We start from the raw sequence: 26,301 nt of genomic DNA, 5'->3' as shown, positions 1-26,301 counted from the left end.
TCGAATGATGTAATGACTGGACTGCAGAAATTCACTTAATATTCGGTCGATCGATGGTATCCTATGCGCTGCTGCTGCCCTTGGCCTTTTGCCTCTCCTTTTCCGCCTCCTCGTAGATCCAGTCGTTGAGGCCGGCGCGGTTTCTGGAACAGGCGTTGTCAGTATTCTTTGCCTATAGAACTCGGGCGGTGGATCATACCTCGCAATCTCGACGGCATAGAACTGCATGCGCGGCACAAAGATGGTCTCCTTCTCGCCGTACTCGGTCTTGGGGGAGGCCCTCAGCAGAGTGCCAAAGTTGTAGTCGTCAATCTTCTTGTCGTAGGCCATCATGAAGGTGCGCCACCTATCCTTGCCGGTCTTGCTCTTCATCTCGTCCTCGTCGATAGGCACGGCGGGGTCGAACTCGGGAAAGTCCTTCTTGAGGTGCTCGAAGATGTCATCGTCCATCTTGGTCAGCCGCAGCTTGGAGCCGGGCACCTTTTCGAGGATGGCCCAGTAGGTCGCCATCTGCTGGACGGCCTTGACGGCGAACTGCTTCTCGATCTGGTTGGGGGCTAGTTGTTAGCATGCTGTCAGGGTGTAGGATGGCGCATCGTGTCGCATGTCGGCGCATCGCAAAGAACGAGGCTGAGGGGATACATACATCCTCAAAGTTGTCCGCATTCTCAGCGTCAAAATCCTTGGGAACCTGGGTAGTGACAGACATGGTGGGCGGCTTTGTCTGTTTTCGGATTGGGGTGGTGTTGGTTGTGTGGTGGTGTTGATGTTGGTGATGGTGATGGTCAAGGAGGAAGACTAAAAAAGATTGTTGGAGACAAGGTACTGAAGATAGCTTCCAAGTACCTCAGCCTTATCCAAAAGACGTGAATGGATGACCAATCCAACTGAAGAGGAAGGGACGGGAACTGACCAGACGCTTCCTGGCTGCGCGACAAGCTCCCCGATCTACCCAGAACAGTCACTGGGCCTCCATGGTTACAGTGGACATCAGCGCTAAAGAGACTACCTATAAAGAGGGTACCTCTGCACTAACAACTGACAGCTTGGTACTCGGCTACGCACGTCTGAGTAAACAGGGCCGCGGCGGGGCAATGACATGCATCTGACGGAGCGGAGGAGGGGCCCTCGGGGCCAAAGCGCGCTATAGAATTTTGGTACCGGGGTATCTTATCGATAAGTGAATATGGGATGAACGACAAACGCTTATCGGCTTATGTAATCTCTTATCACTTACACTGCATTTCCTTGTTGGATTCGGACAAATCGGATGAAATCTCTCCTCAACACCATCATCCACATCATCGCCATCACCATCAACATCAATCAAGACTTTCTCTCACTCCTTCCAACTGTCTCCCATCTTCTGTAAAAATGTTCTGGTCAAGTTCTCCTGTTGATTCTTTTCTAGACCTGCCGCCCTGCCGCCCCAGGACGATGAGTGCTGGGCCAGCAGATGGCCTCAGCGCCATTCCATATGAAAATCCATATGAAAATCCATATGAAAAGAAAAAGGCGGACTTGGGAATGATCTTGATTGGATGCTTCCCAGAACGAGAATCGAGCTTGCAGTCCGGAATGAACACATCAGCATCTGCACAATGGTGGGGGGAACGGCTGCCACACTGGGACCAGAGCTCACCTACCTCTACCTGGCGGTAACAACTGGGCCTACATACCTACGTCTCCTAGGGGGCGTTCGGGTTTCCTGCCCTGACTTGCAACTGAACCAAGGAGGCCAAGGGCATGCCCTGTTCAGTGCCAGCGACAACCTACTCTTCCCCACGCCCACCACTTCAACAAACATCCAACTCTACAGCCATACTGAAAAACACTCGCTAGAGAAGACACCATCATTTACCGTTGTACTCGTATCCGAGAAGCAAGCATTCATTCGCCATGGACAACTACATCAAGGATCTCGACTATGAATACACTTGCAAGATCAAGTACGATTCCGCCGTCCCGCCCGCTTGGGACCGGACTCTGAATGTCGGTTGGTCCCGCCTCCCCCGGGGCTCCAAGGAGGGAGAGGGCGACGACGTTGCGGCCTTTAAGGCCATGACCGCTTCGAATACTCGAAAAGTTGGCCACTGGGACTACTTCACCCTGCCCGCCAATGTTGCCCTGAAGATCTGCCGCTATATAATCCAACAACACTCCACTGACAAACCGATCCGCCTCAGCAGGTTGTCTGTCTACAGTGGCCTATATCCTATCACTGAGGACACGGACCGGGATGTTTGGGAAAGCGAGTTCTTCGAGACTCCGAAGCAAGCATCACGTGCTGTCACTCCTTACCTCCTTGTCAGTCGTGGCTTTCGGACCAACCTTTCAGCTGCCTTTCTCCTCACCCGTCGGTACCATTTCGTCGTTTCGCCCTTTGACCATGTCACAGACCTGAATTGGCTCGCCCGTAATGGCCCCTGTCTAAAAAACATCACCATGGAATTTGATTGCACCAGGTATTATGGTGGCAAGCCCCAGACGAGAGAAAAGGTTGAAGCTGCCAAGCACCCTGGGGGTGTCGACAAGGAGCAGTTAAAAACTGCACTGGCGCCTGGCAAAGATGCCAGGGAATCCGTCAAGCACTACAAACGGGTACTGCTTCCCATGTTGGAAATGCTAACCAGCGGCCGAGAATTTCCCGTCAACCGTTTGACTATCATGGTCAGAAAGTACCAGGGATCGCGGGAGAGCATGCCGCGTAAGTCTTTCCAGGAGCTTCACCCTATCCTCTTTGTCCATCCGAACTGACCATTATTTGCAGAAGGTTACCCCTACTTTGATCCGACATGGCTGAATTTCCTCCTCGTGATTCCATGCGTCCTCCAATCAAATGTCCGAAATCTTGAAACAATCGGCGTCCCTCCGAAGCTTTTGGGATTGATCATCAACAGATTCTGGGGAGAGGGAAAACCTCCAACCGAGGACGCTCAGAGACAGCATTTTACATGGAGTCCTTCTCCGCCCACCCTCTGGCCCGAGATGTCGGGGCAGTCCGCAGCAATTTCCGTACCGGGCTCCCTCGACCTGACCGTTCAATATTTGCTTACGCTTGACCACCCAGGCAAAGTTGAGATCCGCGCCTTTCCAAGCCAGGAAGCACAGAAAGAGCAGCAGGAGCAGCAGTCTGCCAAGAAACGAAAGTCAAAACGCAAGAAGAAGAAGACCAAAAAGTCCTCCATTCTTCCCGAAGAGGCTCCCATACCACAACCAGAACGCGTGGTAGAACCCGAGGAACAATCGGGAGAACAGGCGCACTCGCAACCGCCCTCCCGGCTCTCGGTAATGACGCCGTATCTAACGTTTCAGAAACAGCTCTCCCGACTGCTCAACTTTATAAAACCAGGAGAAGGTGAAGCGGGGCCTTCGGGCAGCTCAACCGCGACCGCGACCGCAGCTGCGGATGTGGAAGCTGATTCATCGCCTGAAAGGGAGCCTGGAGCAATGAGATGCTTGGACAGGCTTGGCTCATGGGGACTGGGAAGGTGGTGGGATGGGCGAAAGGAGGCAGAACCAGCAGACCAAGGTCGGCAGAGTCAACTAGTCGAACATGAGAAGCCGTTTCTGCGGCTCGTTAGCTTGAGGAGACTTCCCAAAGAGCAAGTGCAGGATGAGGATGAAGATGCCATGTCCTCGCCCGAAAGGAAAGCCCTCCACCTGCAGCGCGCCAGGGACAAGTTTATGGAGCTGTCGAACTTGCTGGAGGCGTCGTTTCCGGCACCTCCGATTTCTTCGGAAACTTTAGCTGCTCCCGGTACTGGTACTCTAAGTACACAAACTGGATTAGGAGTACCTCGAGCTACTCTAGCTGGCCCCCTTCTGCCGCCTCCACCTAAACCTGCAACACCGCAGCAGCCACACTCCCATCTACCCGTTACGCCTGCATTGCCTGGTCCTTCTGCTGTGTCTATCCCGATGCCTGATGGAAAGCGGACGAGGCTTACGGATGAGGACCGCCAGCCCAGTAGTGCCGGTTCTACTCCAAATGGGAATGACGCTGGAGACTTGAGCGAATCTAGAGGCAGTGGTGATACGAGGTCAGGGCATAGAACTGCCTCTGGTAGTACAAGTTGTCCTGCGGCTGGTAATGATATCAAAACCGGTACACCTCAAGCCGGTTCCTCTGCTTCAACCGCCATTGAGTCAAAGGCCCCCGCTGGAAATGCTGCCGCTGGAACTACCACTGGTGCTGCCGCTGTTGAGGACAATGACAAGGGTCTCGGGCTCTGGGAGACTAATAATACTACCTTTAGTGTTGAGAAGGGGTGGATTATGGTTTTGAGGAAGAAGAAGAATAAGAATAAGAAGGCCGGTGAGAATAAGTGTGTGAAGCCTGGGGGTACTTCTACCTCAACCTCTAGCTCGAAGGAGGCTGAGAGCAAGGCTGGACTACCACAATCACCACAAGCGGCACGACCTTCTCCTCCACCACCTTCAGATCTACACATTGCTGGCTCAAATTTGGGTGACTCGAGTAGGAGGAAGGCAGAGGACAAGGATGGAAAGTCCAGAATGGCCACTGCATTAACCGCTAAGAAAGTTAAGGGCAAAACCTCGGTTGGATCACCACCTTTTTCTCTGGAACTTCAGATGCCAAATCCCAATACGTCAAAGCTGAAGGAGGAGTTTCTATCTAATGCAGCACAGGCCGTTGTAGAAGAGCCTTCCAAGAATAATGCCATGCATCAAGATGATCCTAAGGGTGAGGAGAGATCTGGATCACAATCACCTCCCTGGCTACAATGGTCTTCATTTTCAGAAGCTTCACTACCGACACCATGGCTGTCGATGGAGGTACCCGGGCAGGCCGGGGTGCAACCGACTCTACCGGAGAAGGGAGAGAGCCAATCGCAAACCCGGTCACCACCTCAATCACCGTCAGATAGACCTCCACCTTTGGAAACTTTACTGCAGCTGCCAATGAAGGTGCCTAAGGTGCGGTTGTCAATGGTGGCAAAGGTGTTGGAGGTGCCAAAGGAACAAGTACTCAACGAATCTGCTGAAGATGTAAAGGCTAGAGAGGGGGTTGACGCAGACCAATTCAACTTTCCTACCTCTAGCCAAGACACTCAGGTTTGCAGTATCGTCAGTACAGTAGCAAGGAATCCTAAAGCAAAAGGTAAAGCACGGTGGACTGGAAGCCCGAAGCCGCCCGACGAGGACAAGGACGTTGAGAGCACGAAGGTTGAGAGCAATCCTGTATCACGACCGCAACCGCAACCGCAACCGCAACTAAGTTCGCTCCAGCCCGAGATGAAGATTGCCCAGGCAGTCATTAGGCAGGAGAGGATAAAGAATGGAGACGTCAGGACACAAACATTCCCACCACGACCGCAAGGACAGCCACAACGCCCACAAGGGCATCTGTACCCAGGGGCACCTTCACCATCAACTCCAAAGCCGCCTTCTCAGCAACCGTTACTATCTAAGGCGGAAGCTTCAGCGTTATATTACCGCTATCTGCAGCCTAAGATGCTCGCGCTTAATATGCTACCGACGATGGCAGGGTCCAAGGCTCAAGTGTCGACGACGTCCCAGGTTCCAACTATCTCCCAGGCACCGTCGATATCGGCACCATCAATATCCCAGGGCCAAGTGCTCGTAATGCATCCTTTGCACCCGATATCTCAGATGCCAACAATATCTCACATGCCAGCAATGTCCCAGATGCCGCCAACGTCACAGTACTTTCAGGTGCCGACGATGTCCCATATACCACATATATCCCAGGGCCAGTCGCAACTAATGCCCCAGGCCCAAGTGGCCGCAATGCATCCTTTGCAACCGACCATTCAGGTACCAACTATATCCCCAGTGCCAGCCGTGTCCCAAGTTCAGATGCAACCGATGCCCCAGATGCAACCGATTGTCCAAATCTTCAACTACTACCAGGTACCAACAACAACGATGTCCCAGGTACCACCAAATCCGCCGGCGCATGCTTCACAACCAACCCATCCCTTTCAGCAACCATATCAAGCACCCCAATCGATGTACCTAGGGCACGAGCGATGTAACGCGCAAAGGTGCTATCAGGAGACCCCAGAGCACTTTCACCCCCCAAACATGTATCAGTTGCCACCACATCCAATGAACCCCGAGCTATTCGGGGTGCCATACATTCCTCCCGATGAAGTGCGACCTATCTACCCAAGGGAATGTCTGCCAAGTGGAAATACATATCTAATGCCGAAAGCTCCTATCCCAAACATGAATGTCCCCACATATCCGGCGGCAAGTGGAAGTGGACAGAGCGGAAATGGTAATGGTAATGGCCTCGCGCAATATCGAGTGCCGGTATCAGCGCCGATGTCAATGGCGGAACGGCCACATTTAAACGATTTGTGTTTGGATAGAAGTACTTTGCATGAGAGAAGAAGGAAGGGAAAGGAGACGATGAGGCCTGCCAACGTGGAGGAGGTTCAGAACAAGCCAGAAGAGGGTCAGTAGGGTGACTCGGAGAATAGGAGAACGAGACTCGACATTGTCGAGGGCGATGTGGACATGAGGGAAAAGGATGGGCAAGAGAACTGTGTTGTCCGTACCGATCAGGCCGTTGGGGCTGATTCTGGGCCTGGGGTCGGGGGCATAGAGACTCCGACCTCCTCTGGATTACAGCACCAAGTACAAACGCCGGAGGAAACTCCTTCTCGAGCATCTGAGCAAGCATCATCACTGTCTTCACCTGAACCGCAGACGCAGACGTAGCCGGAGATGCAGCCACAGATACACATGTCCAAGGCTGGGGTGCCCCAGGAACAGGAGGCAGAGACGTCAAATGAGGGGTTAGATAATGTGTCAAGAGATGTATCGGAGGGAGTATCAAAGGATGTGCCAAAGAACTTGCCCCAGGAGCTGGAGTACATTCCAGGCCACGTTCCCGTCCATGTGCCAGAATATGCGCCAGGGTGTTATGTGCTAGCGGACGCACCATAATGTGAGTCGGGGGATATGCCAGAAAAGTACGTCCCAACGACCGTGTCATGGTATGAGCGAGAAGCCCTGTCGAACCTACCGAACGGAGAGGAAACTTGGAAAGTCAAGGGACCATGGGTCTACATTGCTGGCGCCAGGGAGTCTGACTTCACGAGGAAGAAGAAGCCCAAAACCAGGAGGCCGGATACCGAGAAGGCCGCAGCTTCGAATCTTGGAGTGATCAGATTCGAAAGGATGGTTGATGGATCATGGGTCTACGTTGCTGGGGCTAGGGAGTCTGACTTCAGGAAGCAAGAGGGGAAGAAGCATGGAGCCGAGAAGCCTGCACCTCCGAAGCCTGAAACCGAGGAGCCCGAAACGGAAAAGTCCGCACCTTCAAAGTTAGAGCAGGAGCAGGAGCAGTTTCAGGAGCTGAGTGTTGAGGGCGAGGGCGAGGGCGATGCTGCTGGGGGTGAAAGACCGGTCTCCGATGATGGTCAAGATCACGAGGAGCTAGATCACGAGCAGCCTGATCAAGAGCAGCTGGATCAGGAGCAACCGGACTGGGACTCATGGGAGTGGGAGCAAGGGGATGAGGGGTACGTCAGTGAACAAAGTCAGGATCGTCTTGCGCTTCTGGAGCAGGAAGTGGCTCAGCTGCTGGAAGAGGTTCAGTTCCTGGAGGAGCAAGATCAGGATCAGGGTTAGGGCGAGGGTCATTTTGATGATTAAGAGCAAACTCCGCCGGAACAAAGCGAGCCGGAACAAAGCCAGTGGGGGCCTGAGAAAGCCGGTAAAGCGTAAACATGCAGGCAGGTATTTGTAACTAATATTTTAACAGGATGAAGCGAAACTCTCTATTTTGGAGTAAAAGCAACAGGTTTGTTTGGGATAATGGGTGGGAAATTGAGGGCAAGACAGACTGTTTGACTCTCAGAGAGTCAGAGTAGGTACCTAAGGTAGACTGGAAGTAAAAACTAGCCTAAATGATGTAGGAAAAACGAACAAGAATTAGAAGCGGGTTTTCTTTGGCACTGGCTTCCGTTCCTTTTGATATATCATAGCATAGGTGCGAGATTGAATCCAGATTCATTCCATTTACTTTTCCTAACCCAAAAAAAATGTGATATCGACAATTACTCAGTACCTCCACCCTCAGTCAGTCCTACAGTAAGTAGTACGTATCTCGGTATATCTATAACATAGGACGGGGATGACCAGAAACACCCACAATACAAGGAACTTATTCCCTCTGCACCTCAATCCTCTCCACCAACTCCCCTCCCACCCTCGCAATCTCACTTAGGATCGCATCTCGGTTGACTTCCACCATCACCTCCCCACCCGCTTCCTCCCCATCTTCATCATCACCCTTTCTCTTCTTCCCAGCTCCCACAGGCTTATAGGACGTACCCAAGTTAACCTTGAAGCCCCGTCTAGAAAGCGTAGGATTCCAAATCGCTCCCACAACCTTCTCGTCTTCGCCTCCTCTGAAAAAGACCAGCGGCGCGGACGATCCGGAGCCGTAGACTTGCTCGAGTTTCTCGAAGAGGGAGTCGATGGGGGAGGTAGGCAGGGGGAGAGGGTCCTCGGTGGCGTGGGTGGAGAGGTTTTTGTACCTGCTGTTTCCGGCGGAGGACTTGGTGGTGGAGGTGAGGTCCTCGCTCGGGTAGACCTTGGAAGCGGATTTAAGAGATTTGGCGGAGAGGTGCAGCAGGACGTCGTATTCCTTTGTACTCGGGACGAACAATCTCCTCGCATCTAGCTCGACGCCTTCCTCCCTGATGACGCGGCAGGCGGTCTTCGCCAAAGCGGTCATGCGTGCCGCCACGACTTTACTCGGCTGCGCCACGCCGTTAACGGTTGTGTACGCAACTCCCGAAGACTCCTGCGCCGTAGCAACGAACAAGACGGTGTGGTTCATCAAGGGGTCGATCTTGCGCCAGGCTTCGAGGCGGGTGGCGATGGCGGAGCGCTTGGAGGATGGCATGTCGCCGTTTGTGTCGACGATGAGCGGCTCGGAGCGCCAGTCCCAGCGGCTGAGGAAGAGGAGGGCGCGGAGCAGGCCGATGGAGGGGGAGGAGGGTGCGTCCCAGGGATATGGGCTCAAAAAGGTTTGGAGGGCGACGAGCTCGATGAAGTCCGGGGTGAAGTGGGACGAGAGTTTGTGTGCCGAGAACCAGTGCTTGAGCAGGCGGATGGTGGGCGAGAAGGCGGGGAAGCGGGTGGCGAAGGTGTTGATGGATTGGGTGTGCAGGGGGAGGTGGTTGTAGAGCCGGCGGAAGTTGGAGAGCAGCACGGAGGCTTGGTGGCGGTGGTGTTGGTCGATGGTCTTGTCGTGCGATTGGCGCGTGAGGAGGGCCTCTTCGAGGTCGGAGTGGATGCGCAGGCGGAAGGCAGGGCCGGATTCGTAGACGACGTCGAGGTAGGCGAGGTTTTCGAGTTCCGTGTTGGTGGTGGTGGAGGACTCGAGACCGACGTAGGTGCGTACCTCGCCGGGCTTGGAACGCTCTAGGAGGTCGCCGATCATGCGCAGGAAGGCGATCTTGGTGCGTTGGATGGCCACGATGGATTCGGGCCACTTGCCAGAGGCTTCGAAGGAGATGACGCATTCCAGGGGGCGTGGGCCGGATTTGGTGACGGTGGAGAAGGGCACCTTGACGGAGGCGTGTCGCAGTTCGGGGCAGATGGGGGCGATTTGCCTAACGTGCAGGGGCATGTCGTCGAGGTTGCGGATATCCTTCTCGAAGGAGGAAAAGGCCTTGCGAGCGGCGTTGAAGACGGAGGTGTCGGTCGGCTTGATGGGGATCAGCTCGGTGAAGCCGTCGCCGTGGAAGGTGAGCTCGTCCTCGAGGTAGCCAACGCGAAGATGGAGCTTGAGAATGTAGCGCATGATCTCCTCGCAGAGGTCAAATGAGGAGGTCGACGACCAGATCAAGGTCTCCCTGATGGAGTCACCCTCGAAACGACGAAGTTCCGACTTTTCACCCCAGAACCGCTGGAACTTGGCGCATTCCTCCTTTTCCTCGTTGCTGGGTCCAGCAGCCGGACCACGGTCAACGGCGCGGGTCATGTTGGCGGCGTTGAAGAGGACACCGATCTCGATGGTGTGATTCTGCTTGGTGGAAGACTTCTTGGTGAGGTCCCAAGATGAGCTCTTGGGTAGTTGAATGTGAATCGACCGGGCCCTCTCACCCAGTTCTTCGTCCTGAAGAGCCCGCTTGAGAACCCTGTGCACCTTGTCGCTGTATTCCCATACCCGTCCCCGGCAGTCGATCGGTTGCGTCTTGTCCTGCTTTCCATCGTAGTTGAGGTGGGTAATGAGGTCGTAGTTTTGCCAGGGGAGGTCGGCCTTGAGGATGAAGGTAGGGGTGAACTGGTCGGCAGTGCTGTCGTTGAGAAGGCTCCTTGTCCACTTGGCGTGTTGGTGTAGCTTGGCCGCGGACCAGTTGCTCATCTTGAAGGCAACGTTCAACCCGCGAACCGAGTCGAAGAGAACCGGACCAGCGGTTCCGGACTCGAGGGTGGCAGTTCCCAAAACACAGGGCTTCTCGGACAGGTTAGTAACAGACAAGAACTGAACCATGGCCTTGAACAGCTGGGTGGCGCTCAAGGATGTAGACAAGGGCGCATGGCCTCTGGTGTTGTCGCCGCTTTGGAGCAAAAGCGCCAGGAGTACCGCCCATTCAAAGTGACCAAATCCACCATCCGCCATGTCGCTTCCCAGTCCTCGTTGTTGCAACCACACCCGACCAAGTATACAGGCCTTCTTGAACGCGGCGCATTTCTTTTCGGTTTGTCGCAAGAGCTTCAGGTAGGGGAAGAAGCAGGACTCGGAAGCAACAGTCGAGTTGTAGAACGGCGTAGGCTTGGTCGCGGCCTTGGATTCATCACCACCAGCTTTGCGTACGAGGGTAGCACCCAAGTGAAGCTTCGATTTGGGGAAGAGGGCGTCTGGGGCGCAAGGGATGATGCGCACTCTGTAGTCTAGTCGGCCCTCCTTCTTTTCTCCTTCGACCTTTGGTTTCAACGACAGAATGGGACTCAGGGGGTTCCCGTTCAGGTATTCGTATGAAAGCTCTCCATCATCGGCCAAGTCCTTTTGTAGAGCAGCCGCCACAACACCGAGGAAGTAGGCTCTCTTGTACAAGTATCGCAGGTCGAGGTAGTCCTTTTCTTGCAGAGTCTCTCCGGGAATGACAACCACCATATCCACAGCATGGCTCTTTTGGGCCTTGATCATAGTCTTGGACACATAGCTGCCGACAACGTTGAACTGAGAAGGCTTTGCGAAGGCGACCTTGTAGTTGGACTTGTCGGACGGGCGCGGTTCGGGGAACGGGATCTGGATCTTGTGTTTCTTTTCGAGCTTGGTGGCGGCCTCGGCGATCTGGAGGGCATCGTGTGCTTCGATGGCTTCAATAGAGCCCTTGATCTTGTGGAGGAGGGAGTCGACGCCTTCGAGGGCAGTCGCATAGTCGAGCTTCACTTGGTCGAGGAGTTCTTCGGCTTCGAGGATAAATGCGCGGCCACGGGAGAGACCGGAGGAAGCAGCCGCATCGATGTTGCCAACTGCGCTTTCACCGCGCGAGTGGCCAATCTTTCGTCGTTTTGCTGACCCTGGTTCCATTGTGTGTGTGGTGTAGTGGTGGTGGTGGTGGTGGTGGTGGTGGTGGTGGTGGTGGTGGTGGTGATGTTGTTATGTTAAAGATGGGAATGGAGACATGCAAGACACAGAGGGAAAATTGATAGTGACAAGACTCACTGAGAGTACTGAAGGCCAGCAGTGGACCGAGCGTCCTCCAATTCTCCAATTCGAGTCTCGTCCAGTTCGCGAATCCCAAATTTTTTGAGACCCTGGAGCTCCGATAAGCGATAAGAGGTCAATCGATAAGCGCGATAAGCGGGGTGATGAGGCCGATAAATACAGTGTGGGTTGTGTTTGACAGACAGTGAGCCCCACCTCTATGATGCACAGAGTCCACATTGTGCCTGGTTCAGTTGATGTTCACTTGTTAGCTCACCCGCTGTCGCCAAACACGAAGCTTAACACTCCAACATCATCACTGTTTACTTCTTCTCTCCTTTGTATCATTTCCTATTTGCCATTTTCCTTCCTCTTTGCGATACCTCTGTGACAAACCTACAGTATCCTATTCAACAGGGCATCATGTCCACCAAACAGCTCGTCAAGGCGGTTGCCGAGGCCATCAAGAAACAGCAGTGGGACGACGCCATCGAGGGCGCAAAGAACATCATCGACAAGGACAGCAAGAGTTACCAGGGCCACATCCTCCTGGCCTTTGCTCTCGACAAGAAGGGGAGGCTGGAAGAAGCAGATAACACGTACCTCGCCGCCACCAGACTCAAGCCAGAAGAGAAGGAAGCGTGGCAGGGCCTTGTCAAGCTGTATCCCAACCTCGACACCTCCAAGAAGTTCAAGCAACACCAGCATGCCGTCCTCAAGCTCGCCGAGATCTTCAGAGACGCGAATGACCTTCAGAAATGCTACGAGACCGTCGACAGCTTCATCACCTATGCGCGCACCAAGGCCGAGTCATACCAGTACGTCGACGCCCTCGACCTAATATTGCCCGAATCCCCCATCTACGAGGCCATCGAGGGACGCTTCGGCCATGTATGGAGGACATACGAGACACAGGCCAAGCTAGTCGAGCAAAATGAGAAGAAGCGCATCAACACCCTGATTGGTGAGAGGAGGACGCGCATCGGCGCAAGAATCAACGAGGTCACCCTAGAGGTCAAGAGGGAGGTCTACAGACAGAGCAGGCTGAGCTACACCTATGCGCAGCTCATCAACTGGACCAACGACGATGAAGTGCGCCGCATGTACGAGGAAAAGCTGATCCAATACTGCCACGACCGTCTGATGGCCTGGCCTCCAGGAGAGGAGAAGGAGCGAGAACTGGCCAACGTCCTGAAGCTCGCCAACGACATGGTCATCATCAAGCACCCCTACAAGCTGGCCTGGGATATCGCAATCAACTGGCAGGACCACAAGGAGATCAAGGAGTGGGATGTCACGGTGCTGAGACAGTACTGCACTTTCTTCCCAGATAGTGACCTCAACAGGGTCGTCATGGGTTTCTTGACCAGCAGCGTGTCTCCCTTCCCGCAGGAGAAGCAGGAACAGACAGAGGACGCGGCGGCCATAAGTGAGGGTAGCACGGAAGAGAGTGAGGACGACGAGGATGGAGGCGCGGCGACGATATACGCTCCCATCACCGAGGAGGACCGTCTTCTTATGATGACAGAGGGTATTAGCGGTGCCGAGTCCTTGCTGGCGTTCAGACTGATGGGCGAATATTATCAGCATCTTGAGGAGTGGGAGAGCAATGTTGAGCTGATGCGCAAGGCGTTGACGTTCCTGAAGGAGGAGCGGGCCAAGACTGGTCTGGATTTCCGCTTCACCGAGGACGCCTTTTCCCTTTATCTCGGCACTGCTTTGGTCTTTTACCAGACTCCCCGCAACCACCAGGAAGCCAAGGCTCTTTTCGATGGCGTGCTCGCTCACGACCCTACCTCTACTCCTGCCATGATTGGTGTCGGCCTCATCTACGAGGAGGAGGAGGAGTACGACGAAGCTATTGACTTCCTCGAACGGGCATTGAAGCGTGACCCCGATAATATCCGTGTCAGGACAGAGGCTGCCTGGGTCAAAGCACTCAAAGGAGACTTTGACATGGCGAGGGCTGAGCTTGACGCCTGCATCCCCATCCTCTCCAAAAAGGGCCAGTCCAAGGAACTCCTTTCACAAACTCAGTACCGTCTTGGCTACTGCATCTGGAACATTGACCCCTCCAAGGCTGCCCGAAAGGACCGGTCTGGAGCTTACGCCTTGTTCCTGGAGTCCCTCAAAAACAACCTCAACTACGCCCCGGCTTACACCATCCTGGGTATCTACTACGCCGACTACGCCAAGGACAAGAAGAGAGCGCGCAGGTGTTTCCAAAAGGCGGTGGAGCTTTCGCCGTCTGAGGTCGAGTCTGCTGAACGGCTAGCTAGATCCTTTGCCGATGACGGAGACTGGGACCGCGTCGAGCTGGTCGCCCAAAGAGTCGTCGACTCCGGCAAAGTCAAGCCACCACCTGGCTCCAAGCGCAAGGGTATAAGCTGGCCTTTTGCCGCTCTGGGTGTGGCCGAGCTCAACAAGCAAGAGTTTCACAAGGCTATTGTGTCTTTCCAGTCAGCATTGCGTATTTCTCCCAATGATTACCATTCCTGGGTGGGCTTGGGTGAGGCATACCACAGCTCGGGTCGCTACATTGCCGCTACCAAGGCTATCCTGAATGCCCAGAAGCTAGAGGAATCATCTGAAGCAAACCTCACCGGGGAGACGTGGTTCACAAAGTTCATTCTGGCCGATATTAAGCGCGAGCTGGGTGAGTTTGATGAGTCCATCGAGCTTTATCAACATGTCATCAATGACCGACCAGACGAAGAAGGCGTCGCCACTGCTTTGATGCAGACGCTCGTCGACAACGCCTTTGACAGTCTTAACAAGGGCTTCTTTGGCAAGGCTGCTGGTCTGGCCACCGAGACACTCACCTTCGCCACCAAGGCTCCCGACGCCATCAAGGAGACCTTCAACTACTGGAAGGCCATTGGTGATGCTTGCTCCCTCTTTTCCAACATCCAAGGCCGCATCTCCGAGTTCCCCGCTGAAACCGTCCGTTCGCTCCTCGGTACCGACGACGACTTCCCCGCGTATCAGATCCTCAAGGATATTGACAATGTCGGCACCGGCATCGTCTCCACCGACGGCATTTTCCCTCAAGACGAAACCGTGGGTGTAGACTTGACCAAGGCCCTCCAGGCCACCATTCTCGCCCATAAGCGCTCCATCCATATCGCTAGCAACGATATCCACGCGCAATCCGTGGCCTACTACAACCTTGGCTGGGCTGAATACCGCGCTCACGCCTGTCTGCCCCCGGACATCCGTAAGAACAGCCACAAGAAGCCCACAAACTATATCAAGGCCGCCATGGCCTGCTTCAAGCGCGCCATCGAGCTCGAGGCCGGCAACTCTGAGTTCTGGAACGCTTTGGGTGTTGTGACCTCCGAAGTCAATCCAGCCGTCGCCCAGCACGCCTTCTGCCGCTCGCTCTTCCTCAATGAGCGTGGCGCCCATGTCTGGGCCAACCTGGCCACTTTGGCTTTGGCTCAGGGCGACCTCCAGCTCGCCAACGAGGCATTTACGCGATCCCAGTCGACCGACCCGGATTACTCGCTCGCTTGGCTAGGACAGGGCATCGTAGCGCTGTTGACAGGAAACGAAAAGGATGCGAGGGGCTTGTTTACGCATGCCATGGAGATCTCTGGCGATTCGTCGCGTGTTATTTCCCAGAGATACGCCGTCTCCATGTTCGACTACATCCTTTCCTCCTCCTCCTCCGAGTTCTTACCCATCACCTCCCTAATCCAACCCATCTTCGCCCTCAGCCAACTCCAATCCCTCCACTCCTCCGCCTCCTCCTCCTCTGACCTGGCCTACACCCACCTCCTGGCCCTCTTCCTCGAGCGCACCGGCGAAATCACCCGCGCCATCTCCACCCTCGACTCCCTCTCCACCACTCTCGAGCAAGAATACGAAACCACCGAGTCCCCCCTGGCCCTCAAACACTTCGCCATCGTAAAATCCAACATCGCCCGCCTCCAGCTATCCGCGCGTCTGTTCAGCGAAGCAATCGACTCCGCCGACCTCGCACTCCAACTCTCAAGCGACGAGTCCGCCGACGAACTCACAGCCGAAGAGCGCCGCAAGCTGCGTCTCTCCGCGCACGTCACCCTGGGTCTAGCGAAATACTACTCCCACGACATCAGCGCCGCAGTCGCAGCCTTCGACCAAGCCCTCTCCGAGTCTGACACCAATCCGGACGTCGCCTGCCTTTTGGCTCAGATCCTCTGGGCCACTGGCCAAGAAGACGCGCGAGAACGGGGACGGGATCTCTTGTTTGGTGTGATTGCGGAGGAAAAGCAGGAACAGCATGTCCAATCCGTTTTGCTCCTGGGCGTGATTGCCCTGCTAGATAACGACGCGGAATCAATGGATGCCGTGGTAGCCGAGCTGCAGACTCTCCGCTCTTCTGACGAGGGAATCTCACCTGAACAACAGGCGCAGCTGGGTGAAGTTTTGCGAGCTATCCTCACGGCCCTCGGCTCGGGAGACGCACAGCCGATGACGGATGTCATGCTTCATCCGTTCTTGCCGCATGGTTGGTCCAGAGTTGCTCAGCTCGCTAGCACACTTGGTGAAGAGAAAGAAGCGGGACAGATAAGCGAGGGAGCAAGTGAGATGGCGCTGAGAGTAGCGAGGAAGGGCGTCCCGCCGAGGGGAGAGCTCAGTCCGGAAGACCTGGCGAGGGCGTATGCGGGCACGGGAAGACCGGCGGATGCGCAGGTTGGTTGTGTGGTTGCGCCTTGGGAGAAGAGCGGGTGGGAGAGTTTGGGGGATGCGGTGGTTGTTGGTAAGGCGGAGCACTAGAAGTGTGGGCAGGAAGATGGAGAGGAAGATGGAGAGGAAGATGATGCTTCTTCTACCCCTTGCTTCACCCCCTCCTCCGCATCCTCCGCCTCCGCCGCCGCCGCCGCCGCCGCCGACAGCGAACCCGTCTCCATGTCTCAAGCCCGAGCCTAAGCACACAATGTAGGGGAACCGAGATGAGACCCCGCATGTCGTCGTTGATGTCCTTTCGCTCATTGCCTACCTACCAACCCTAGGAGGGAAAGCGAGGGATACCTATCGTGTGTGTTAAGTCAGAGGGTGTTTGATTTTGATTTGTAGCGTAGTGTAGTAGCTCTGGGTATATCTGGTAACTAGACTAGTAGCTCTAGTGGCGGTGTATCTTCAGAGATAAGAGATACGTAGCGTAGTTGCTTTGGGCCTGGGGCCATTTGAGGTCTTCAAGGTCACACAATGTCACAATGTCAGCGGTTGTAAGAACTAGATTCCTAATATTTGTTTGTAGAGGCTGTCTCCTTGTCTGTTTGTTCTTGATGCCATGCCTTGCCTTGCCTCTTTCCTTCTTCTTCTTCTTCCTCTTCTTCTTCCTGTCCTGTAACCGTGTCCTGTTTCCAAACACGCATGACCCTTAGCTCCCTCTCATCCTTACGCGCGTCCGTCCCTCTTCCTATACTTCGTTCAAGAGTCTATTGGTATAGTGGCACTTTTTGCGCCCTTCATTGCGTCCATTTGGCCTCTATGTATCCATGTATCCAGCACTTCTCGTACAAGTACTTGTTTCCATGTAAACAACCCCACGCCGCACATGGGGAAGATAAAGCACAAGCTCCGAAAAAGCGCAAGAAAAAGCGAACGAAAAAAAAAAAAACCCCAGCTGAAAGGGGAAAAGGAGACCGTTCGAATAAGGCAGGCGCCCAAAGAAAAAAAAAAGAAAAAAACGCAAAAAGAATACGTGATCCGACCCAGGCTCGATCTGGGGACCTTCAGTGTGTTAGACTGACGTGATAACCAACTACACCATCGGACCAATGAAGTTGGAAGTGGGTCATAGAGGAAGGTCTCTTATCGTAGGATTTGTCCCTCGACGGACCGGGAGAGCTGGTAGAAGCGATTTGGTGACTGCGAAATCACCAGAATAGCACCGTTCATACAGAGCCAAAAAGGTTTCAAGAATGATGTGAGGATCATAGGTAACAAGGATTCCTCGAGCTTAGAGGTTCAATCGGGTTCAAGTTGTGGGAAGTGGGTGTTTGTATCACGATCTCCCCGGTTGTCCCGCTGAGCCTGTCAAGCGCGCCAGTGCGCTAACAAAGGAGCTAGCCCAACGCGCTGTGAGCTGCCTTCTTAGTGAGTGTATACTAACATCCACGATGCCCCAGCGCTATGACGCCCGAAGGACTCTAGAATGCTCAGCCTGCGAAATCGCGTTTGTCTTTGTCTCTGCTCGAACTTACCTTCACAGACACTCCGTCAAATTCCATTCTAGACCTCTCGGATTCTCACGAAATATCGTCAGCGGTAGGCAGAAAAGGCCTCATCTTTGAGATACAACGGGGAAGCGACACAACCCGAATTGCGCGAGCGGGCGATACCTCGAAGAGACTCAGTTAGCCATCAGATTTGGAGGAACTGGTGGCAGAAAACACCAGACTTTCGCAAGGGAAACATCGCGACCAAAACAAAACCCGATCACCAACACAGGGGCGGTCTTCTGCAAACCGACGTGAAACTACCTTAAATCGACCACAAGATTATCACAAAGCTGACAAACATAACCTCATAAAATTATCACGCTTCCATCACCGAGACACCACATTGACAGCAGCCGCAGCCGCACCAAGCAAATCAGATAACAAAACCACGATCATCACCACTTTCCACTCCATCGTTGCCCTTGAGATCATCATCAACCTAAACCACAACCACACACCCAACCACACCACCTCCCATCTCCCAAAAATGGAAACAGCCCGCACCCTCCATCGCCAATTAACCACCGACTTCCCCACCACCTCCCTCCCCATCCCCTCCCTCTCCTGGCTCACCACTTTAATCCCGTCCAACATCTCTCGCACACCCCCTCTCCCCTCTCTCCTCGCCACCGCTCGCTCGCGGCTTCTTTCCTCCGACCTGTGCACTCCCGGCCTGTTAGACGCCAACTGGGTACCCAGTCACTGTTTCCCCGGTTCCTTAACGGGCCAATCTTTGCCGGGGGCGGTGGGGTACGTAAACTCGCAGGAGCAGATACTAGACCGGGACGTAGTCGTGCAGGTGTTGGATGTAGAGAATTTGAACAGAAGTAAATGGGAAGTCGTCGAGGAGTTGGAGGCTATTGAGAGGGGGGAGCAGACCCGCGGTCGTGAAGTCATCCGCCTCCCTACCTCCAACAACACCGACGGCGACGGCGAAGGGGAGGGGGAGGGGATAGATATGGGCGATGGCGGGACGCAAACCCAAACTGCTGCCTTTGCACAAAACAGCACAGCACAACAACAAGCAGCCCAACAAGCTGCTCGGGAAAGGAAAAACGCCACGCACAAATTAACACTCCAAGATTCCTCAGGGCAGAGGCTCTATGCGTTGGAGTTGAAGCGGGTAGAGGAGATTTCGGTGCCGCAGTCTGTCAATGGAAAAATGATTGGCGGAACGCCGATAGGGTGTAAGTTGGTACTCAAAAGGGGGACCAAAGTGGCGAGGGGGGTGGTGTTGTTGGAGCCGAGCATGGTCAAAGTGTTGGGCGGGAAGGTGGAAAGCTGGGGGAGGGTTTGGGAAAGGGGGAGGTTGGAGAGGTTGAGGGGGGAGGTCAGTCAGCAGGGTAGGTAGTGTCTCGCTCCCGTTGTTTGGCTGCGATAGCGATATTTTAAAGGAGGCCTGGGGCGTCAAGGGATCAAGACAGGAGGAAATGAAAAAATTCAGACATCGGGCATGAAGGTATGAACACACAAAGTCATGAAGAGGCAAGGACATGTAGACATTAGTCCCAATCAATTCTCTTTCTTTGATGTTCTTTCTTTCTAGTAGTAGGGTATGATAACACGCAACCAGCACCAGCACCCAGCAACGAAACAAGTTTTGCAAAGCAACAAACGACACAGATCAACACAGCAACACAAGAAAGAAATAAAATAAACATAACTCGTCATCCTCCAACCACTACCCGCATCCGAACAGGGGAGGCTGAGCAGTGAGCACAGCATAACAATAGCTGGGCCGCCCATCTCACCCAGCTGATGAGCCTTCCAAACCACAACCGCTCCCGAGCCCGGCTTGACGCGCTTAGTTGGGATAGACACAGACAGTATCCAGTGGGAGTGGAAGAGCCCGGCCGTTTTCCATCCGCTTGCATGTGTCAGCGGTCCAGCTTGGCCTGGACCGCAGGACATTGAAGCTCTTGGTATCCCATCCATCGCTCTTCACGGCCCCAAAATCTTAGCCCAATGCTGCTCTCGGTCAGAATTTTTGCTTTCAGGGTTCATGATCCTGGCACAATGGTCCTTTTTATCAGAACCTTGCCCTTCATGATGCTTCCTGTCTGAAGCCTTGTCCTCATCCTTCATGGCCCCACTCTATTGAGCCATGGCCATACCCTGCTGCTTTGGGTGGTCATCAATCTCTATCTCATCGCCCATCTCGATGTCCTCATCCTGTCCTTGTTCGAGCTCGCCCTCGGCATCGCCTTCACCGTCCAGCTCGTCCTCGGATTCGTTCTCGAGGTCAACGCTTCCGTCCTCGGACATTTCGTCTTCCTCGATTACAATGGCGCCGTTCGGTTGCCCCTCAACTTCCATACCACCGTTGACGGCGGGGTCGGCGATGCTCGATTGCTCGGCGAGTTCCTCAGCGCCATACTCTTCTTCGTCGGCGACCTCGTCGGCTTCGGGCTGTTCGGGAGGGAATTCGGGAGGGGCAGAGGCTTCAGAGTCCCTGTGGTTGTATCGTTAGCATGTGCGTAGGAGAAAGGTAGAAGTAGCAGGAGAGAGGGAGGAGTGGTATGTAAGGAGAATAAGTGTGTTGCCGGGCAACTAAGACAAAAGGGAGGGGCAGTGGGGCTCGTCGCGTCGTTGCGCGCCGTCGCGCCAGCACAGGCAGAGGCAATGCAAACACTTTTTTATCGTATCAGGGCAAGACATACCACTTGATGGCAAACCGCGTGACTCTCGGCTTCTCAGCCAACACGTTACGGCGGATCTTCTCAATGACGGGCTTTGGGGGCGGGTCGTTGATGAGCTCCTCGCTCTCGTACTCGTTGTTGACGTAGTAGCCAACGCGCACGAACTCGCGGCCGTCGTAGGCGCACGTCAACAATATCACCGTGACGCCCAGCAGCTCGTCGATAGGAATGCGCTTTGTGTCAGGAGGCTCGGCTTCGAAGATGAACTTGTTAACGCCGACGGGAATGGGGCCGACGAGCAGGGAGTCGAGTTCCTGGTCGTAGTTGTCGGAGGTCGCGGAGCCGACGTAGGTGAGCTTCCATTCGAGGTCTGTTGACGCGTACGCGCAGGTTAGCGACAGGACCAAGACGCGCAGAATGGGGAAGGAGGGGCGAGGAGAAGGAGGACAGGAGGACGCATACCCTTCTCGAGATGCTCGAGGCATTCAAAGGTGATTTCGAAGAGGTATTTGTCGGTGAACTTGGCGGGGTTGTTCATGACATTGACCCCGAGAAGCGAAACGACAGACATCTTGACGGTGGTGTTGCCGCGTAGGCAATCTGATGAAGATGTGAAGATGCTTCAAGTAGTAGTGGTGGTATTGATCAAGTCGCGCAGATATTTATGGTTGGTGGTAGTGATGTATCAAGTGATGATACACAAGTATGAAAAAAAAGTCTCCCTGGGAAAGGGAGAAAAGAAGAAAAAGGGAAGATGTTTTGCGACAAGACCGACGGGTTGCTGGCTTGTCTTGCGTTATGTTGTGTTTGTTTTGGTGGAGGAGATTGGAGAAGAAAGTGGAGCGTGGTCTAATAAAGTTCAGCTTATGCAAGGAGGGGACAGGACGAGACGGGACTGCAATGCGGACTGCGAGGGGAGGGGAGGGGAAACGGCCAGTCGCAGTGGGACAAGACGAGCAATGCGAACAAGGTATCACATTGCACACGCGGCAGAGCTGCTATTACACCTGATACGTATTTTACTCGTTATGTTCGCCAACCGAAATTGTAACAGTGAAATGGTTCATCTTGGTGACAGAAAGATACGCTCTTGGTGTTTCACGGTTTGTATCTTTCCGTCTTCTGCTTCTTCTGGTGCCTGACACGGGCGGGACAAGTGCAGTGGTGCAGTGATGTGAGTCGCGTAAATTGAAAGTTGACGAACAGGAACGCGTCCGTCTCCTGGCAGGCTGCGGCCGCTTGCATTGTTGCCGGCGGCAATGGGTCCCTTTGGCGTTCGGGCCAGAACCCGAAGAAGCCACATCACTTCAAGCTGCCAGCCACCTTCAGCCTCATGGTTTGCTGCTAGAGTGGATCCTCTGTGAAGCTCGAAAAAAAAGAGGACCCACACCTGGGAAGACTTTGCCAATCAACGTTGTCCATTGAATCTTCCATTGCGCTCTGGCGTCGCGACTGCAGCTCAATGTGAGTCCACTGTCTGCTGCACAGCCGGTCAACGTCCGCTTTCCAACTTTGACCTTTCTTAAAAAGACAGACGAACAACGCAACAAACATCCACACTGACTCCAACCTTACGACATTCGCCCATCCTCTACCGAGTCTGGAATACAACGCACAAATATTGAACAAGAATAGCATCTGCGCAATATCAACACTTTACCTTCTGGTGGATTCTTTGTCGTGTTCAGTCAACTGGTTCTCAGCTCTCTTTGACTTCAATTTGACCTCACCTCCTCCAGCTACGACTGCGACCGCAACCGCGACAGCTACAGCTACAGAGATACATCTACAGCTACAGCAGCAGCTACCGTAGTAGCGTCATGCAAACATAGGTCATCCGTGTTCACGGCACCGATTCCGACTTCTCTTCCCGCCCTGCGATATCGACGCGCCTCGACCAACCGTCCACTTCCACGAGAAGCTGTCCTTTTACGCGAGAACGAATTTTTACACGACACAACACCCCGAACTTCACATCAAAATGTCCGACGACTACGATCCCACAAACATTAATGCTGCCTCGTGGGAGGAGCAAGAGGACTACGGCGAGGCTGATGGCAGCGAACAATACGGGGAGGCTGAGGGCAGCGAGCAACAAGATATTCAGCATAGCGATGAACATCAAGAAGCAGAATACTCCGTTGAATCAAACCCTAATGACCTAGGTGATAACCCATCTCAAGATGGAAACACCGATGATGTGGGTGACGACTACGATCCTGCGTCTGTCGTCACGTCTTCTGTTCCTGCACCCTCTGCCCCTGCTCAACAAGATTCCGCGACCCAGCCTGCCGCCCCTGTGGCCAAGAAACCTCGGACCGCTGGAGGTTTCCTAGTGGGAGACTCTGACGACGAGGATGAAGATGGTGATGATGATGAACAACAACAGCAACAAAATAAAGAGGCGGTCTCTGGTGCTACATCGAGTGGTGGTTCAGCTCCAGCTACTACTGCTGCCCCTCAGTCGCATTCTCCTGCTGTCCAGACTACCACATTAACTGTCCAAGACAATGCACCTCCTGTGCCCCAACAGGCGCCTCCCCAGTCCGGCGCAACTACAACAGCTGTTCCGACCGCACCGAGTCCCGCTCCTCCTGCCGCCGTCCCTACCCCCGTGACCCAGGCGGCTCCTGATCGAGTAGCCATCTACGAAGACCAGATCCGCGATGATCCCCGAGGCGCAATGAATGCTTGGTTGGAGTTGATGAAGGAAAAGAGGGCCAGGAGTGACATTGATGGTGCAAGACAGGTCTATGAAAGATTCCTTGCCATCTTCCCCCAGGCGGTGAGTTAGCATATCTATGCCCCAAAAACAGTTGAAGCTAACGACAGTCAGGCCGATATTTGGGTCGAGTATCTCGATCTTGAACTCAGCCTCAATAACTTTCCTCAAGCCGAGGGCATCTTTGCCAAATGTCTTATGACAACCCCCAATGTTAACCTCTGGACCCGGTACCTGGATTACATTCGCCGTCGCAACGATCTCAACGATAGCACCGGCCAGGCTCGCCAAACTGTCTCTCAGGCCTACGAGTTCGTGATCGACAACATCGGTCTGGACAAGGACTCTGGCAAGATCTGGGCAGAATACATCCAGTTCATCAAGTTTGGCCCTGGCACGGTCGGAGGAAGCCAATGGCAGGATCAGCAAAAGATGGACCAGCTCAGGAAAGCCTACCAGCGGGCCATCTGCGTGCCCATCTCCAATGTCAATACCCTCTGGAAGGAGTACGATCAGTTTGAGATGGGCCTCAACAAGTTGACGGGCAGGAAATATCTCAGCGAAAAGTCGCCATCCTACATGTCAGCCAAGAGCGCCAACACTGCGCTGGAGCACATTACCAGGGGGTTGAACCGGACCAACCTACCTCGTCTTCCGCCCGCCCCTGGTTTCGATGGTGACCAGGAGTTCATGGAGCAGGTCGAAATCTGGAAGAAGTGGATTGCTTGGGAAAAGTCCGACCCTTTGGATCTCAAGGACGACAAGGACCAGCCGGGTCTGTACCAGAAGCGCATCCTCTACGTCTATAACCAGGCCTTGATGGCCCTGCGTTTCTGGCCCGAGATGTGGGTTGACGCTGCTCAGTGGTGTTTCGACAACAACATTACCACCGTGGAGAACAAGGTCACCAAGGACGGCAATGCCAACGGTGTCGAGTTCCTTATCCGAGGTATCGAAGCCAATCCCGAGAGTGTGCTTCTCGCCTTCAAGCATGCCGATCACATCGAATCAACCTACCCTATTGAGGAGAATGACGAGGCCAAGATCGCGCGCGGCGAGGCAGTCAAGGCACCCTACAACAAGGTGTTGGATACACTTTACGCTATGATCAAGAGCCTGAAGGAAAAGGAAGCCGCACAGATCGCCAAGCTTCAGGAGATGACTGCTGCGCAAGAGTCCAAGACAGGCTCCGACAACGAAGACGGCGATGGGCCTGCAGATAACATCAAGAAGGCGCCCATTGAGGCTATTCAAAAGGGGTATGCCGCGCAGACTCAGCTGCTTTCCCGGATGATCTCGTTCGTGTGGATCGCCTTGATCCGCGCCATGCGTCGTGTCCAGGGCAAGGGAGGTCTGAACGTTCCGCTTGGTGGCATGCGCAAGGCGTTCCACGATGCTCGCGCTCGCGGTCGTCTTACAAGTGATGTCTATGCGGCTGTTGCTCAGCTAGAATGGACTATCTACAAGGATCCCGCCGGTGGCAAGATCTTTGACCGTGGTGCCAAACTGTTTCCAGAGGACGAGAACTTTACCCTCGAGAACATCAAGTACCTTCATTCTCGGGATGACCACACCAATGCCCGCGTCCTCTTCGAAACCGTTGTCAACCGACTCACCCAAAAGCCGGAGCTCGTCCACAAGGCCAAGTCCCTCTATCAGTACTTCCACAAATACGAGTCCCAATTCGGCGAGCTCGCCCAGGTCACGAAGCTGGAGAAGCGCATGGCCGAGCTCTTCCCCGAAGACCCCAAACTCGCCACCTTCACCGCCCGTTATGCCTCGGACAAGTTCGACCCCATCACCGCTCGCATCATTGTCAGCCCGACGACCCAGCTTCGGCCCAAGAACATGATCATGCCCTCGATTGAACAACAGCAACCCCAACTCCCCATGTCCCAGCGTGACACGCCCGCCCGGGGATTCAGTCCCCGGCCCCAGCAGGGTATCAACTCCCCCAGCGCCGGCGGTGCTCCCTTCGCCTCCAACGCCAACAAGAGGCCCCTCGACGACCGCGACTACGAAGACCCTCCCCGCAAAATTGCCCGCTCCGAACACGACCCTTTCGTAAGAGGCGCGTCTCCCCTGAAAGGCGCAGCCGGCCGCAGGCTGGACCAGCAGCGACGCATGGGCGGAGCGGCCGGTGCGTATAGCGGCCCCGGGGCCGGTTCCCAAGTTGTACCCATCGCCAGGGACATCACCTTCCTGCTGAGCCAGATCCCCCGCGCGGAATTTTATGATAGCCACAGACTTAACCCTTCGCGGATGGTGTCATTGTTGCAGAACGTCAAGGTGCCGGAGTATTTGGACTGGAAGAGGGAACGTGAACGGATGCAGCAGATGCAGCAACAACAACAACAACAACAACAAGGAGGAGATGGATATGGTGGTTACGGTGGTGGAGGCGGAGGTGGCTACGGTGGACATGCAAGGAACGTGTCGACGGATTATGCCTACCGTGAATCTCCCGGTCCTCATGGTGGAAGACCGTTGAGCCCGTTCACCGGTGGTCCGGGGAGCAGATTGGCTAGCGCGACAGCCGCGTATCGTCAAAATGCCGTGGGCAGGCCGGGGTCGAGCGGGTCTTATGAGCCCCCTCCGGCTGCGCAGTACGGTGTTCCGCCCCCGGCTCAGTATGATGGTGGATGGGCCCAGCAGCAGCAGCAGCAGTATGGACAGCCACCGGCGCAGCAGGGGTACAACAGGTATGGAAACCCTCCTCCTCCCTATTAGAAAGACGGGAATGGGTACGATGAGGGTGATGGAGGGTGTGGAGATGGAGTATTCGGGGGAAAAATGGACAGGAAAGCGAAAGAGGGGCAGCACAGGGATCGCCCGGATTGGGTCCGGCAACTGGAGGAACAGGAGGAACATGGAAGAAGTGGTGGAGGATGGAAAGGGGGTTAGGTACTTGAACTTCGAGCTCTAATTATGGAATTGGAAAGAGAACGGGGTCTTCTTCCTATGAACCGTCCTCGTGTTGCTTTTCGACTTCCTACTACCCGCACTCCTCGCAAGGTTTAGCATGAATTGATAATGGGTAGATTAGCAAATACCAGTTGC

The 26,301-nt window shown here is 54.5% G+C and overlaps 7 protein-coding genes and 1 non-coding gene across 8 annotated transcripts; 4 read left to right on the top strand and 4 right to left on the bottom strand.

The window, feature by feature from the left end:
* Nucleotides 1–61: 61 nt before the first annotated feature.
* B0H65DRAFT_423799 (polysaccharide biosynthesis-domain-containing protein) lies at nt 62–709 on the bottom strand (the record flags this gene model as incomplete). The annotated part of the gene is made up of 3 exons (XM_062824479.1): nt 62–143; nt 200–546; nt 647–709. 3 exons carry the CDS (start codon nt 707–709, stop codon nt 62–64), a joined length of 492 nt encoding a protein of 163 aa, XP_062682452.1.
* Nucleotides 710–1,899: 1,190 nt separating this feature from the next.
* On the top strand, nt 1,900–7,629 carry B0H65DRAFT_423710 (uncharacterized protein; the record flags this gene model as incomplete). Its single annotated transcript, XM_062824475.1, has 8 exons — nt 1,900–2,707; nt 2,771–3,299; nt 3,381–3,532; nt 3,629–4,480; nt 4,697–4,800; nt 4,975–5,242; nt 5,768–6,074; nt 7,176–7,629. The coding sequence occupies 8 exons, from the start codon at nt 1,900–1,902 to the stop codon at nt 7,627–7,629; spliced, it is 3,474 nt and encodes a 1,157-aa protein (XP_062682451.1).
* Nucleotides 7,630–7,896: 267 nt separating this feature from the next.
* B0H65DRAFT_147602 (Nrap protein) lies at nt 7,897–11,613 on the bottom strand. Its single transcript, XM_062821027.1, has one exon. It carries the CDS (start codon nt 11,549–11,551, stop codon nt 8,165–8,167), a length of 3,387 nt encoding a protein of 1,128 aa, XP_062682450.1. The 5' UTR covers nt 11,552–11,613; the 3' UTR covers nt 7,897–8,164.
* Nucleotides 11,614–11,900: 287 nt separating this feature from the next.
* Nucleotides 11,901–16,892, top strand: B0H65DRAFT_460299 (uncharacterized protein). Its single transcript, XM_062826520.1, has one exon. It carries the CDS (start codon nt 12,092–12,094, stop codon nt 16,427–16,429), a length of 4,338 nt encoding a protein of 1,445 aa, XP_062682449.1. The 5' UTR covers nt 11,901–12,091; the 3' UTR covers nt 16,430–16,892.
* A 469-nt stretch (nt 16,893–17,361) lies between these two features.
* B0H65DRAFT_t149 lies at nt 17,362–17,435 on the bottom strand. Its single transcript has one exon. It is a non-coding gene; the product is annotated as a tRNA-Val (tRNA).
* Nucleotides 17,436–17,867: 432 nt separating this feature from the next.
* On the top strand, nt 17,868–19,410 carry B0H65DRAFT_521326 (uncharacterized protein). Its single transcript, XM_062828746.1, has one exon. The coding sequence runs from the start codon at nt 18,368–18,370 to the stop codon at nt 19,229–19,231; it is 864 nt and encodes a 287-aa protein (XP_062682448.1). The 5' UTR covers nt 17,868–18,367; the 3' UTR covers nt 19,232–19,410.
* A 564-nt stretch (nt 19,411–19,974) lies between these two features.
* B0H65DRAFT_423954 (histone chaperone asf-1) lies at nt 19,975–21,090 on the bottom strand (the record flags this gene model as incomplete). Its single annotated transcript, XM_062824485.1, has 3 exons — nt 19,975–20,332; nt 20,541–20,889; nt 20,982–21,090. The coding sequence occupies 3 exons, from the start codon at nt 21,088–21,090 to the stop codon at nt 19,975–19,977; spliced, it is 816 nt and encodes a 271-aa protein (XP_062682447.1).
* A 1,410-nt stretch (nt 21,091–22,500) lies between these two features.
* Nucleotides 22,501–25,971, top strand: B0H65DRAFT_424081 (uncharacterized protein; the record flags this gene model as incomplete). Its single annotated transcript, XM_062824495.1, has 2 exons — nt 22,501–23,304; nt 23,356–25,971. 2 exons carry the CDS (start codon nt 22,501–22,503, stop codon nt 25,969–25,971), a joined length of 3,420 nt encoding a protein of 1,139 aa, XP_062682446.1.
* Between the last annotated feature and the right edge of the window lie 330 nt (nt 25,972–26,301).

Source organism: Neurospora tetraspora (genome assembly GCF_033439725.1).
Source record: "Neurospora tetraspora strain CBS 560.94 chromosome Unknown B0H65scaffold_3, whole genome shotgun sequence".
In the NCBI taxonomy this organism is placed as follows: Eukaryota; Fungi; Ascomycota; class Sordariomycetes; order Sordariales; family Sordariaceae; genus Neurospora; species Neurospora tetraspora.
The sequence above is the reverse complement of the archived record's forward strand: the minus strand, read 5'-3'. Positions and strand labels throughout refer to the sequence as shown.

What these genes read in the sequence shown, in the direction of transcription:
- B0H65DRAFT_147602 (XM_062821027.1), bottom strand. Translation starts at nt 11,551, where the DNA reads ATGGAACCAGGGTCAGCAAAACGACGAAAGATTGGCCACTCGCGCGGT.
- B0H65DRAFT_460299 (XM_062826520.1), top strand. Translation starts at nt 12,092, where the DNA reads ATGTCCACCAAACAGCTCGTCAAGGCGGTTGCCGAGGCCATCAAGAAA.
- B0H65DRAFT_521326 (XM_062828746.1), top strand. Translation starts at nt 18,368, where the DNA reads ATGGAAACAGCCCGCACCCTCCATCGCCAATTAACCACCGACTTCCCC.